We start from the raw sequence: 15,811 nt of genomic DNA on the forward strand, positions 1-15,811 counted from the left end.
ATTGTTGAATCTATGGTCACTTACATTTTAGATAAAAACATGTCATCGTGTGTCCAATTTCTTTCTTACCTTGACCGTATGTAACCATTTTCTGATTGATGGCATGAATGTTTCCTCGCTTTAAATAAAAAAAGATTCGTACAAACAATGTTTTGCATTATTCTTTGACAACCATCGAAACAGGACCATGTCTGATATAATGAAGAAAGTTTATTACGACCCATCAAGCCCCGGTGCTTTAGGTGGTAAAAAACGTTTAAAAGATGCTGTGTTTAAGGAAACAGGAGTCCGTCTAAGCGATAAACAGGTATCGGGATGGTTGGCCGGGGAAGACGCTTACACTTTACATAAAACAGCACCCATAAAATACAAACGAAATAGAGTTGTGGTATATGGTATGGATACCCAATTTCAAGCCGATCTCGTTGATATGACGGCCTATTCTACGGAAAACGACGGTAATAAATTTATGCTAACTTGTATCGATGTATTCAGCAAGTATGCATGGAGTCGGGTGTTGAAGAATAAGAGTGGAGTCGAAGTTACTAAAGCGTTCGAGTCTATACTCGAAGAGGGTCGTGTCCCACGGAAATTACAGACTGATCAGGGAAAGGAATTTTTCAACAAACATTTTCAAGATCTTATGAAAAAATATGATATTAATCATTTTGCTACGGCTACTGATTTAAAGGCAAGCGTTGTGGAGCGATTTAATAGAACATTAAAAAGTAGAATGTGGCGATTTCTAACGGCCACTAATTCACGGCGTTACATCGATGTCTTACAAGACCTTATGACAGGATACAACAACAGTTATCACAAGACTATTAAGATGAGACCCATTGACGTCTGTAAAGAAAATGAAGCTACGGTGTTTCAAAACTCTTACGGTAACATAAAGATTCAGAAACCAGTGTTCAAATTTAAAGTCGGTGACGTGGTTAGGATTTCTAAAGTGAGAGGCCCCTTTGCCAAAGGTTACGAACAAAACTATACCGAAGAATTTTTTACCGTTTCTGAATGTATTCCACGCCAACCACCCGTCTACAAGCTCAAAGATTATGACGGAGATGTTATCGATGGAGTTTTTTATGAGCAAGAGATACAGAAAATATTTGTAAATAAAAACAAATCGTTCAAAGTGGAAAAGATTTTAGGCGAGAAAAAGCAAGGGAGGTCTACACTTGTTTTAGTGAAATGGTTAGGATGGCCATCGAAATTTAATAGCTATATCGACAAAAAAACCCTGGTAGACTTGCAAAAACCTTAAATTTCACATTTCCTTTCATGGCTATTTATTATTATACAAATCAAGCTATGGACAACAACGGGTTCTACGTTACGCTCCCGTGTAACGCTTCTTTATCCGTTTATCCAGAAAATCGTATATCTAGTTATAAGACTAATTTGTCTAAAACTATACACCTGAAAGGGGAATGGGAAGTAGCGCTCGCTGAAATTGAATATCCTAGAAGTTGGTATAATATTACAGACGATGATGGTATCTTCAACCTAAACATGTACCCTGACCATGATAATGAAGAGAAGAAAAAAAAACTAGTAGCAAATGTACAATCAGATCTACATGGTTTCTATGTTTCCAGGCGATATCAAATACCCGGAGGATACTATAAGGATATACCGGCTGTGATCAAAATGATAAACGATGCAATCAAACCATCAGGGATATTGTTTTACGATGAATTAAAAAATAAAATTAATCTGGTTGCAAAACCTAACATTTTTATAGGTTTCTATGAGAAACTAGGAGCTATATTAGGAGTGAGACCTGAAGAGGGACTAGGTCAAACGGCCTACCATGAAAAAGCTGATTTTACCAGGACCGTCAGCACATATGCACCTCATCAAGCCGACATCAAAGGTGGATTCTACACATTATATGTCTACACCGATATCATCGACTACCAATCAGTCGGTGATTCATATGTACCACTTTTAAGATGCGTACATATAACCGGTGAAAACAACGATATCGTCAGTGTCAGATACGACAAACCGCATTACGCATCGGTCAACAAATCGATCATCACGGACATAAACGTAGAAATAAAAGACGATCAAAACCGAGAGGTAAGATTTGCGTACGGTAAAGTTATTGTGAAGCTACATTTTAGACCGGTGAAACAGACGTCTCTTTAAAAATGCCTTATTACAATACACATCAAGGTGAAATCAGCGATTATGTCAACTACTACCAAAATCAAGCTGGGGGAGGCCTCCCGGGCTATGCAGGCGGTGGTGTCATGTACGGATCAGGTCTGGGAGGGTTATTTAGAGGTCTGTTTAGAATGGCTGTACCATTGATAAAAAAAGGGTTCAACATCGCCAAGCCTCACTTGAAATCGGCTGCAAAAAACATAGCATCGGACGTAATTTCAAACGTGCTTTCAAGAAATCGTGACGAGAGACAACAAGACGGTTCAGGTCTTATGGTCATGGCCCGTAAGAGAATGTCTAAACCACCAGGGGTCAGGAGGCGTGGTCGTGCTATAAAGAAAAAGCCCACTGTCAAGAAAACTTCACTCACACGCAGGAAGCGTAAGAAGACTGTAAGACGGAATACCTTCGCTAAGAGAAACATAAACACCATTTTCTAACATGGCTCTACTCCATCGTATGTCCGGAGAGTGTATTAAGTCAGAGCTTGACTTATTTACAGTACCTTTAACACAGACGGCTATAGAAAAAAATACGTATGTTGAGGTACCTCCTCTATCAGCCATCTCGGATTCGTCACCTTTGGAGTTTTTTATAGCAGGCTCCGGTGAGGAATACATCGATCTAAATAACACATTGTTGCATCTGAGACTTAAAATCACAAAGCCTAATGGTGGTGAAATAGCAGATCCTGCAAAAGTCGGTTTAATCAATTACCCCGCCGCCACCATTTTCTCACAAGTCGACGTGAGTCTCGGAGATCGACTAATCTCTCAAAGCTCAAGCACCCACCCGTACCGATGTATCATCGAGAGTCTCATCAACTACGACAAAGACACGTTGGAATCAACATTCAGCGCCGGTCTCTTCTTCAAAGACACGGCTGGTCATATGGATGTCAAAGACCCCTTAGGCAATAATCAGGGTCTACTGAAAAGGTCAACATACACAAGCAGGAGTAAGATTGTTGATCTGATGGGGCCTATTCACAGCGATATTTTCTTTCAAGAAAAATTAATGCTCAATGGCGTCGATATAAAAATTCGTATGATCAGAGGTAAAGACGAGTTCTGTCTGATGAGGAGTGATGACGTAGCATATAAATTAAAAATTGTGTCTGCATCGCTATTTGTCAAGAAAGTATCAGTCGCACCGAACGTTCGACTGGCCCATGCTCAGGCTTTGCTATCCACCAACGCAAAGTACCCGATTGACAGGGTATGTCTGAAAAATTTCTCCATACCAGAAGGAGCACGAGTTTCAAATCAGGAAAATCTATTTTTGGGGACTTTACCGAAATCAATTGTCTTGGGGATGACCGATAACGATGCATTTACCGGTTCTTATGATAAAAACCCATTTGCGTTCAAACATTACGATTTGGAGTTCCTAGCCATCTACGTCGACGGACAACAAATTCCTGCTAAACCTCTACAGCCAAATTTTACAGACGGCTCAGTGGTACGAGAATTTTATCAACTCGTAACAGCTACCGGCAGACATCTTAAAAATCATGCACTGTCTATCAGCAGATCTGAATTTGCCAGGGGTTATTCTCTTTATGCATTCAACCTTACACCGGACGAAGACTGCGGTCAACACGTTTCTCTCATAAAGTCTGGAAATATCAGACTCGAAGCCCGTTTCAGACAGCCATTGCCAAATACCATAAACCTCATCATCTACTCAGTGTTTGACAGTATCATTGAGGTGTCTAACCGAAGACAGATTCTGGTTGATTACTATTAATCGGAAATGAACACCATTCAGCTAAACGCTATCATGGACAAAATTACATGTAACACCCATTTTCTCGGAACTCTGGCATCTGATCAACTACCTGAAAGACCGTTAACAAACTTACCATCGATGGTGATTATTAACACACACCCTTCAGAACTACCAGGGGAACACTGGCTAGCCGTTTATTTATCGGAAGATGGTGTCGGATGTTTCTTTGACAGTTTCGGTAACAAACCGGACAGTGATGGATTTCCAATAGCTATTAAAAACTTTTTAATGAGAAATAGTACAGTGACAAGATATTCTACAAAACGTGTCCAGGATTTTATGTCAAATGTGTGTGGTCAGCACTGTGTTTTTTTCTTGTATCATATGTCTATGGGTCGTGACTACAACTATGTGATGAATCTGTATAGTGAAAATTATGTTAAAAATGACAAAATGGTAGAACTTTTTGTGAAAAAACTAAAAGCTAATGTTTGCAGTGATAACATGTATTTGTGTAACCATTGTGTTCAGACCTGTATTTCTTCCATGATGTATAAATGAATTTAATGAGTAATAAAAAAAAAAACCTTACAATCATCATCTGTTTGTTGAATTTTATTTCAAGATAGTGATACACAAAACATAAAAAACATGAAACATGTTGACATTAAAAATGCATCCATCGACTCTTATCACGAGTAGGTGAAACAAACATGTCCTCTTCTAGTAGTTGTGTCCTTTGCTGATTTTTTCTCTTTTTACGCGTAGTTTTTTTAGTAGACAGAATCTCCTGATCATCGTCAATAGGGTTGTTTTTTAAACTAATAATCTTACTCCGAACTTGTTGGTTTGGTACAGTCGAAAAAGGTATGTTTAATTCTGCGCATGCTTGAAGAAACTCCGTCCATCCTTTAGGTCTTCGGTCATCTCGTACTTGTTGCGGAGCTGTAACGTTGTTTATTAAATCGAGCATGTGTGAACCAGGTATGGTTTTACCCTTAAACACAAACTCACCAGACTCGGACCAGGAGCTGAGATCTTTAGCTTTAGACATTTTGTCTAATATATACTTGCTGTTTTTCACACGTTTTGTCGGAACATTCTTTAGAACTTCAGACGTCACATCATCTTTTGACTTGTCTTCAGCATGTGTTTCGTCAGAGTTAACTTTATGTTCGTCTTCAGGGTTTGGTAGCGATAGCGTTAAAACACTACTCTCACGATCGCCTAGTTTAACAATTGTTAAATATCTGGTTAAGATGTTTGAGTAAAGTTTAACTTTTTCACGTTGATCCAAATCAGTCCTGAGTAAAATATTTCTTATAGCCGTATCAAGATCATTCTCTACAACCTGTTGAATATTTTCACGAGCGCTTGTTGATTGTATTTTGTCCAGCTGATTCTGTGGTACGAGATACATTTTCTCTGCATACTCCATCCTTCAGCCCTGTCTAGAACCGATCAAACTTGAAATAAATGGTATAGCGACGCTTAGGAGCGGTAAAAGAAACCCGCCAGTCTGATTAAAGACCTTTTTCTTAGCCGCAATGTTGATTTTTTTATTAGCGAGGAATTTTATCGCAGCCCTCTTCTTTTTCAATTTTCTGTATTGTTGGTTGTTGATCGGTATAACTCCGTGTAGGATGTTGAGAGCGAGTTCGCAGAGAGCTAAAATGAGATCGTCAGATGCTGACTGGAGAATAAGTCGTCTTTGTTTAGCTGTAGATTTATGTAACATTTTTAATACAGGCAAATGTTTACATAGTCTCGCGGACATGGTTCGTTATCACGATCTTCTTTTTTTCTGGAGATAGACCACCTGACGATCTGAAAACAATCCTGTTCTGAGTCGAAATTGTTCAGGTGTTTTAGCTTTATAGTCGATCATGAGATACCCGAAAGGACTCTTGACGGCATCTTGATAACATTCCATAAAATATTTTGTGTTACCAGGATACATTTGACGCCCCAACACCGCTACTTGATTAGCATCACGGGGGTTTTTAAACAATATTAAATAATTTGTGTTCAAACTGATGGTTCTGCTGGATTTACCTTGAACAAACAAATTTTGCACGATAAGAATTGCAGAGAGATTACGATGATGAACGTATTGCGTGAAGACTTTTTCAATTTCGGAATTACCGCTTGCTTCTTTCATCATATCGTCGATAATCAACAAGTTTGTTTTATCACGGGGTAGTAGATGATCATCATTCAGACTCTGAGGTATACCTTCAATGAATTTAATGTCATACAATTTAAGCAATTCGTCATACAAAGGTTGCCAACAGTCATACAGGAAAACAACATTATCAATTTTTTTAGAAATCATATTTACAGCATTTTCCAATAGCATTTTTACAAAAAAGGACTTTCCAGAATTGGATGGTCCGCTTATGACACATGAAAACGGATGTTGAAGCCTGAAATCAAAATCAACCATTTCACGCATTCCTCTATACATTGAATTAAAAGCCATAAGGCAGAGTTGTGTAGTCGGGTAAAAGTCTTCGCTTGTTATACACCACCTTGAACTTTTTAACGACTGATTTGTTGTGGAGTGTGAGGTGTTTTTTATTCCTGACAATGTTGTCAGCTTGAGCTAAAATGTATCTAGAGTCATCGCCTGATGTAACATACCCATCAACCAGACCAATCAATGTGTCTAATCTTATCGTTTGGGAATTTTTAGCATTCAGAGTTATACCCTTAGCTTTCATACAGACTTTACCGGAAGCGGTACGGTAACCATAGGACTTTGGTCCGCTGGAACAAAACTCGGTAATATAATCACCATCGCCTATTTCATCTGTCAAGTCGCCCAAATAATCACCCAGAGGTGGCATCCAGTCACCGGCCTTGGATACAAAAATAACACTATCTGTGTCAGAGTATAATAAACGATCGCCAAGTTTATCCATCAATTTGTACAATTCTAACCTCGCCCACGAAGTTGTGTACGCTCCTACGAATACGTTAATGTCACGAATAATGTGATGACTATCTTCGGTAGGGTGAAATTGGACTAACGCTACATCATCTGAGATGAAAGTAAAATATTTCAATGCATCAGTTTTACCGAAAACAATCGTGGTGAATTCTTCAGGGTCTCGTACAAGTTGCGTAACAGAATGCTGAGACTCCATCGCGAAACGTCCCCAAACGGCATTTAAAATTAGCTTGTTTATAGCCCTTTGGGCCGGGTTATGAGTGATCTGTGAAGGGTCAAGTTGAATCCCCTCTCTCTCATAGTATTTGCGAATGTATGTCTCTTTTTCAGAATCAGTGGTAACATTTGAAGGGTATCCGGATGCTTGTTGTTTTAAACGTAAAAACGTTTTAACGTATTCGCTAAACAACTTGTCTGACCTTTCAGGAAAATGCCAAACTTCGTCGACTTTGACCACGACATACCCTTTCTCAATCGCTTTTAAAAGTTCAACACTGACCCAACACCCACTAAGTGCCCTCTCATCATCCGTATGATTACATCTTGATGTTTGGTTTTCAGCGTGTGCGCATGTTCTGCATAACGGGAACATGAGTTTACCGCCGCATCTGTAAGGGAGGACCGGATGTAGTAATTTTCGGGGCGGATACACAGTTGCCTTAATAAGACCGTAATAATTTTCGATCGGCTGAAAGTCGTTGAAAATTATTTCGGGATGACCTATTGGATACGTCTTTGTACTCATAATAAAGGGATAGAGCGACGTAAAATCCAAATAAGAAATGGTCTCCCCCTCCCCCACTTTGTGATACAACTTATAAGCATTGGTACGACCTCCGAAAAGCGCATCTCTGGGTTTCAGTCTTTCAGGCGCCGAATAAGTGCTCATAAATTCTATCACTGAAGGGTCTGTTTGTTTCATTTTAGACCATTCGCATTCCCAGATAATCTCTACTTTCAAGCCATAAGCGTTTTGTAGAATTTCAATTTTTTCGTCAACTTGACGTCTGAGAACACCAAAGGGTACACCCGACATGGGGTGGAGTTTGTGAGGCTCATAACGGCATTGGTGAGCGTGAAATAGACACCCCAAAAAATCAAGGCCATACCTTGAATCGCCCTGTTCGTAGTAGCCGTCTAAAAAGTATTTACCAATTTGCATTTCACCATGATTCAGAGCATGATGAATGTCAACGTTTCTAGTCTTTTTTAAATACTCCAACCATTCAATCGAGACACTCGAGAATGTCTTATTTTGCCGAATGTAGGCATTTTCATGGGTTAGAGCAATAGTGTGGTCTTTCAGATAGTGTGTCTTGAAAATTCCCATACAACAACTAGGAAGAGTTGTGTAACTAAATGGATCGATTTGTGTACACTCTATGAACGATTCTCTGTATGTCATGCATGCTTCACGGAGCAAGACAACATCATTTACACCATATTGGCACAACTGTTCCTTGAAGTCGAAAACCTCCCCTGTAGTAGTAGCGTACCACGCATCGAACTTTGCCTGATCTTTTTCCGATAGGTTTTCGTAACCATAATACTTTTTGTCAGGATAAGGTCCTATGTAGTTCTCATTTTCTAATCTATTGAAATGATGCGGAAAGTAGCCTTTTTCTGTTGTGGTGAGATTTAATGCTGCCGGCATCTTAGACAGAGCCATCGGTATGAAGGATATGCTATCTATGTAGCGTTGCTTAAATGAAACATCGAACATGAAGATTAATTTACAACCTTTCATGATGATGTTCATTTGAAGACCTGCTTTACAAAAATATTCAAGAATTAGAAAGGAGTCAAATCCGGATGCGTTATGAGCTATGAAACAATAGCCTTCGTATTTGGGATTTCTGAAATAATCGATCATTTTTTTCACACACTCAGACCCCCCGGCTACAAATCTTTCACCAGAAAATGTTATTGCGCAGACAAAATTTGCTACGTGTCTCCCATTTTCATAACGAGTCTCGAAATCGTAAAAGATGTATTTATTCTGAGGGTCCTTGAGTGGTACTGTCTTAATGAAACACTCGTGTTCTCCACCAGGGACAAGATCTTCACGACATGCACCACAGCGGTTTGGTGCACATATGTGTTTAGACTTTTTCTTTTCGTACCGTCTATTGCATTTCCTACAGTATTTTATAACGTCGCAAGGTACTTTTTCTCCTTGAAGCATAGGTTTCTTATGAGCTTGGTAGCAGTAAGACGATTTGCAGTAGCGTAAACAATCGGTACAATGAATGATTTTTTTAGGTTGCTTGTAACATTCGCTGTCGAAGCAGACGTTACAGACGTGTTTACATTGGTGTAGCCTAAGGTCATCAAACCCTTTATAGCAGAATTCACATACATAGGAAGCACCTATGAATGATTTCAGATTGAGAATCATGTAGTAATGTTCGTCTTGTAAATAAAGGTACACCGTTTTGTCGTGAGGCTCGTTGTTATTTACGTATGTTTGTAACACACCGGTGTTTGTCCTATAAAAAACAACAATTTTGATGTCTAGCATGTTTTCAAATTTTGCTATGTCGTGAAAACCGACCTTGTCTTGGATAGCAAGACCCACTTTATTGTGTATGATTGATGCACGGTTTTCTAATTCACACTCTGGTAATTGAGGGTCTAGAAAATGAGCTATACAGATAGAGAAACATAATTTGTTTGAAATATTTGTAGGTATAAACAAGCTCGTCTTTTTTCTTTTGATTACCTGATCAAACGCCAAATCCGTAAGTTTACGGCGACCTCCTCCTAGTCTGTTCATTACAACCTCTGCTTCAATCTCAACAGTTTCATTAGCTGATATCCGATCATCGCTCTGCAAAATTTTTGCAATTTGATCTGTAAAAAGATTAACGTCGTAATTATTAGCCTGTGTTAAAACTGCATTTACATCCGATTTCAGGGTCGGTGTTCGAAGGCATAAATTGATGACGCTACCATCACCGCCAATCTGTCTAGCGAATGACACAATGTCATCCATGGTATCGTGTAAACGTATGTGGTACGATGCTAAATCCTGAGATCTTATTTCACTCATATTCAATGTCCTACGCAACGATACACTATTGAAACGAGGCCTTGGTAAAACATGATATTCGTTTACATTACCGCCATCTCTCAACAATGTTTCAATGTCTATCTGTCTTGTTGGCCTATGCCTTAAAGGCTCCGCAACATTTGAGGTTGATGGTTGTTCATCATCGACATTTGACTGGTGTGTTGATTCAATATCAGTCCTACCGTGTGTTGCATGGCTAGTTGAATGACTGTCGTCGTCATCATCATCATCAAAACCATCATCTGTCAGTTGGCTGTTAACAGTAGCAGAAGCACTAGTTTCCTGAGTGACTGCACCACCGCTCTGTTCACTGTTTAAAAAAGATTCAACATCTTCAGGCAAATTTAAATTCAATTCCTGTTCTATATACATTTCCAAATCATCCAGATTTGTAATTTGTGAAATAGGAATATTGTTAAATGTTATGTCTCTAGAATTTGGATACATATCTATCATATACTGAAGAGATGAAAATATATCTTCATCTCTGTCTGCATCCATTTCGACACCTCTTTGCAGTCTAACAGATAGAGTTTGGTCTGGTTGAATATTGTATGTATCATCTGTACGATTTTCATCATCCATTGTAATTTTTGATTTATTTTATTATTATTTTACAAATATTTTTGCTAATGTTTATTTTATTTCAGACTTTTATGTTTAAATTAGTTTTATTGGTTATTTTAGAATTATTTTGTTTTGTTATTAGATTTATTTTATTGTTTAACTTTTTTCTTCTGTATTTTATTTATTGTTTTATTTACATTTATCGTTTATTTGATTGCTTAAGTTTTCATTTTATCTATTTTATTTATATTTGTTGTTTATTTTAGGATTAATATTTACTGTGTTTATACAATTCAATCTTTATTTATACATATTTAACCATGTTATTAGAATTGGATGTGTGTCAATAATAGTAATACAATTATGAAGTAATGTATATGATTAGCTAGAATAAAACACAATGAAATATTTTATTACATCAATTTTAAAAGTTCAAACACTAAGTTCACAATAAAAACAAAGTCCAAGGAATACAAATTTAATATAGATCAACAGTAAAAGTTAAAACACTAAACAGCTGAGTCAATTTAAAGTTCATCAAAATGTTAAACTGAATTAAAATACATCGGTATTACATCAAATTTAAACTCATACACTAAACAAATGAGTAAGTTCACAATAAAACAATCACAATTGAATAAACATTTAATATAGATCAACAGTTAAACATTTAAGACAATTTGGAGTACATCAAAATGTTAGCAGAATAAAACTTGAAAATGATTTTGTATTACATCAAATGTTAAAACACTATCAGTTAAATCAATTTAAAGTACATCAAAATGTAAAGTTGAATCAAAATACATTTGCATTACATCAATTTTAAAAGCTCAAACACTAAACAAATGACTAAGTTCGTAATAAAAAGAAAGCCAAAGGAGTACAAATTGAATATAGAGCAACATCTAAAGTTAAAACACTAAACAACTAAAGTCGATTAAAATTAGAAACGTAAGACAAGTATAGCATTTATCAGAGTATAAAATATGGACTTTTAAGTAGTACAATGATGAACGATCGTACAGATGATGAGAATATTTCTTTTAGGAATTATTCATCCATCAATGAATGCCTAATAAAAATGAGTAGTTTCGTTATTAACCGATGCCCCTGTTCACTTTTACCCATCAATTGTTGAAGCTCCCCAATTTTTTCATCCATACGTCGCTGTTGCTCAGACAAGAAATCCTTGACATTTTCTATCGCACGCTGCTGCTGACCAATAGAATCCGATAGAGCATTAATTTTTACCTCATATCTGTCCAGATATTCACGAATCAGACAATAAGCAGGCGACTCGTAAAAGTCTTTGATATTGCTGTGTTTGCTGACGCTACCGGGCTCCTGATTCTGCTGTGGGCGCTGGGGTCTTTCGGCGTCTTCCGGGTCTTCTTCTTCTTCTTCTTCTTCTTCTTCTTCTTCTACGGGTGCTTGAAAGGGATAAATCGGCTGATGTGCACCTCCCTGAGTTGATTCATGATGACCGCTGTTGAAAGCATCTTGTTCACACCATGGATCTGTAATAAAAAGAAATCAAAATATTGTTTAGTATTGACTAATAAATATATAAATAATACTTAACAATAAAATAATATTCATTTGTTTTCATTCAACAGTAATTATGTTTATTATATTGTCATAATCAATTAAATAAATGGATCACTAACCTTCAGATAAATTAAAATTAATAGCAGAAGGATTTGGTTCTGATGGACTGGTATAAGGACTTAGTGGGCTAGCAAGAGGTGTCCATGGATCTGTGTGTGAAAATATGAAAATCATAACGTTACGGCTGTTATTAAGTGTTGAAACAAACAAACAAAAATATGTTATTACCTGATTCTACGTCTTCATCATCATCCTCATCGTCCTCGTATTCTTCTTGCACATGAGTTTCAGAATTTTTTTGCCTTTTATTTACATATGGTGTGTAAACAATTCTTGGTCTCTTAGGGGCAGAAGTCCCCGACGCTGCATCAAACTTTTCTTCTCGCAATGATTCTTGTTGCACCGCAATCTTTTTTTCTTCTTCTTCCACCGTCAAGTCGATAACTTCAATTCTCGCTAAAATAGGTGAATGACAAAAATAAATAAATGCAAGTTATTACTCATTCTTACATTAAACAATGGTGATCTCACATCCGTCAGTGCTGTGGCATATGCTTAGCGCATTCGACCGGTGATCGAGCCTTCTCGCAACAGGAGGTTCGAATCCACCATACATCAAGAAGTTTAATTTATTTTAAATAAAAAGCATACCTTTTTCCGTTTGATTATCAAACGTGTGAGCCGAAGAGGCTATAAGAAAAAGAGAAACGTAAGTAACAATAACGAATAAATAAAAAACTATTGTCTAAATATATTCAAAACAATAAATATAATTATGTAATAATACTTACAAATACGATTGATGGCATCAAAGGCGTCACTTTCGGAAGAATTTATTTCTGTAAGACATAAGCTGCAAGAATGAAAATATACCAAACACTGATTAATGAGGTAGTATACAAACCGCTAACCAGATGAATAATATATTAATTTCTACTCACGCAATTCCATATCTTGTTCAGAAGTGGCAGAGTTGACCCTCTTCAGAAGTTCCAGACGTTATAACAGTGTAACTGAGGATTCAAGTTTACTGTGAAAAAGCTCTGTAAAGGGGCCCTTTTTATGTCAAATGTCAAGAGGCGTTGTCGTTTGTTTAAAAGCTGGTTCAGAACGATAAGGTACACCCAAAAATGAAATAAGCTGAGCACTTCAATATTATACTTTATTATATGAAACTATATACACTCTAATAGATAGTTAAAACGTAACGATACAAATATTCATGTAATGACTTTAATCTTACTGAAAAACACAAATGAACTTGGTGTAATGCTTTAGGTGTAGATATTTATTATAATTATAAAAACAAAATTCTTTCGGTATTTTGACTGTTTAAAATTTATAACATACATTATTTCATACTCAAGATAACTATCATTTTGATAGATTATAATAAAACATATTTTATTTAGATATGTATGTGAATGAAAATTAAAAAATTATATATATTGTTGTATAACATTTGTATTCATATTCTATATAATTTGATGAATGATAAAAAATAATAATTTAATTAATGTGATAGAATATTTACATCTCATATTTTAACATTTTCGTTTATAATACTTATATTACATAACATTAAATTAGTATACAATTTTTATTAAAAGTTAATACAATAAAACGTTGTATTCACAACTATTATTTGTGTAAATATGTTATATAAATGTTAAACAAAAACAAATTTTAATCTTATTACCGTTTGATCTTTATGTTATATTGTATTCAATAATAATACTGTTATAATTGTTAAACACAAAACCGTATGTTAATCATCTTATTACCTATTGATTGTTTATTATATTATATATTATATTAATGTTATACATATGTTAAACATATGTTAAACATAAAAACACATGTTAATTATCTTACTTTCTAATGAACATCATGTTGAAACGCTACACTATAAAGTAATAATAATAATATTGATACTAATATTAATACTATTAATAATAAATTATCTGATATATATTTTCTATAGAGTGCTTTAAGCCTTGATGAAAAGTGATCATGAGGCCCCCTCTCACTCTTCAGCCCTGTAGACTTATTATCTCTCTCTCTCACACACACACACACACACACACACACACACACACACACACACATATGTGATATAGTGAAAAGTATATGGTAATAATTTATTAATTATATTATAATATATTAATTAAATAATGATTTTAATAACAGCAATTTAATTACCGATATTATTATATTAATTTTATTTCAGTCACACACACACACACACACACACACACACACACACACACACATAGGTGATATAGAGAAAAGTATATGATAATAATTTATTAATTATATTATAATAATTAAATAATGATTTTAATAACAACAATTTAATTACCGATATTATTATATTAATTTTATTTCAGTTTGAATAATAAACAATAATATTAATGTTATACATATGTTAAACATATGTTAAACATAAAAACACATGTTAATTATCTTACTTTCTAATGAACATCATGGTGAAACGCTACACTATAAAGTAATAATAATAATATTGATACTAATATTAATACTATTAATAATAAATTATCTGATATATATTTTTTATAGAGTGCTTTAAGCCTTAATGAACAATGATCATGAGGCCCCCTCTCACTCTTCAGCCCTGTAGACTTATTATCTCTCTCTCACACACACACACACACACACACACACACACACACACACACACACACACACACACACACACACACACAGACGATATAGAGAAAAGTATAAGCTAATAATTTATTAATTATATTATAATATAATAATTAAATAATGATTTTAATATCAACAATTTAATTACCGATATTATTATTATTATAATAATAATTTTATTTCAGTTTGATTAGAATTTAATTACCAATATTTTCATTACCTGGAAATAACCTATTATTTTATATTAAAACGATAAAAATCTAATTACCGGATCTATTATTTTATATTAAACCGATAAAAATCTAATTACCGGAATCAATAATTTAATTAGTCTGATAAAAATCTAATTACCGGAATTATTATTTTATATAAAAACGATAAGAATCTAATTACCGGAACTATAAAGTTTATATAAAAGGGGCGGTGCTTAGACCGGAAGTCCCGCCTTAGGGGCGGGGCTACAATCCATCAAACTTTTTGACAGGTGGTACCCTATAAATCTCTCTAACAGCTCTCGTTTTGACGCTCTTGGAGTTTTTGTTTTGGATCTGAAAGTTTTGTCTCATTGATGTACCAAACAACTTTAACACTGTGTGTGGATGTATTCCAGCAGCAGCTGATTTGAGCAGATTCTCCTTCATTCACAGTGATGCTGGATGGACTCTGATTCACAGACAACTCACTTGAACCTGTGAGAGAAGAAAAAAAACACAAAACAGTACACACAAATGTTCATATTTGATAAAGAAGATATGAATACACTTTAAACAAATATCATACTAGTAAGGCAAGCCATTTCACTCTGTGGCCATCTTTGAAATGCCTCTCAGGCAGTATGCTTGGGCATTCTATCTGAATGGGGAAACATCAAATTCTCCAAACCTGTTTGCCAAGCTTACGATTACATTACATAGTTGGAATCGGAAATAAAATTAAACATCATCTGTCTCATAAGTTTCATTTATAATCATTCGAAAATCTGCATATTTTCAGGTTGCCCGGGCTAATGCGCATGTGCACTCGAAAGGAAT

The 15,811-nt window shown here is 35.5% G+C and overlaps 2 protein-coding genes across 4 annotated transcripts in view; both read right to left on the reverse strand.

Annotated features, from left to right (window-relative positions):
* LOC147838743 (uncharacterized) overlaps window positions 1-10,641 on the reverse strand; it is a 20,463-nt gene extending 9,822 nt beyond the window's left edge. For both annotated transcript variants that reach the window (XM_087300668.1, XM_087300667.1), the window contains exon 1: window positions 10,118-10,641. In XM_087300668.1, the coding sequence (XP_087156794.1) occupies window positions 10,118-10,520 (403 nt within the window). In that variant the 5' untranslated portion in view covers window positions 10,521-10,641. The remainder of the gene's footprint in view (window positions 1-10,117) is intronic.
* Window positions 5,519-13,145, reverse strand: LOC147838744 (uncharacterized). 2 transcript variants are annotated; one of them, XM_087300671.1, is made up of 7 exons: window positions 13,052-13,144; window positions 12,902-12,949; window positions 12,762-12,800; window positions 12,339-12,566; window positions 12,170-12,259; window positions 11,754-12,019; window positions 5,519-10,245 (listed from the first exon to the last, which is right to left on the reverse strand). In XM_087300671.1, exons 1-7 carry the CDS (start codon window positions 13,059-13,061, stop codon window positions 10,243-10,245), a joined length of 684 nt encoding a protein of 227 aa, XP_087156797.1. In that variant the 5' UTR covers window positions 13,062-13,144; the 3' UTR covers window positions 5,519-10,242. The 2 variants fall into 2 exon arrangements, with proteins under 2 accessions (XP_087156797.1, XP_087156796.1); XM_087300670.1 differs by lacking the exon at window positions 5,519-10,245 and having other exon boundaries at window positions 11,130-12,019; window positions 13,052-13,145.
* Between the last annotated feature and the right edge of the window lie 2,666 nt (window positions 13,146-15,811).

This window comes from Danio rerio, chromosome 21 (genome assembly GCF_052040795.2).
Source record: "Danio rerio strain M-AB ecotype USA chromosome 21, GRCz13ab, whole genome shotgun sequence".
Lineage (NCBI taxonomy): Eukaryota > Metazoa > Chordata > Actinopteri > Cypriniformes > Danionidae > Danio > Danio rerio.

Excerpts from the sequence above, each read along its gene's own strand:
- LOC147838744 (XM_087300670.1), bottom strand. Across the intron at positions 12,801-12,901 it reads TGATGCCATCAATCGTATTT|CCTCTTCGGCTCACACGTTT; the intron begins GTAAGTATTATT and ends TTTTTCTTATAG. Across the intron at positions 12,567-12,761 it reads TGATAATCAAACGGAAAAAG|CGAGAATTGAAGTTATCGAC; the intron begins GTATGCTTTTTA and ends CACCTATTTTAG.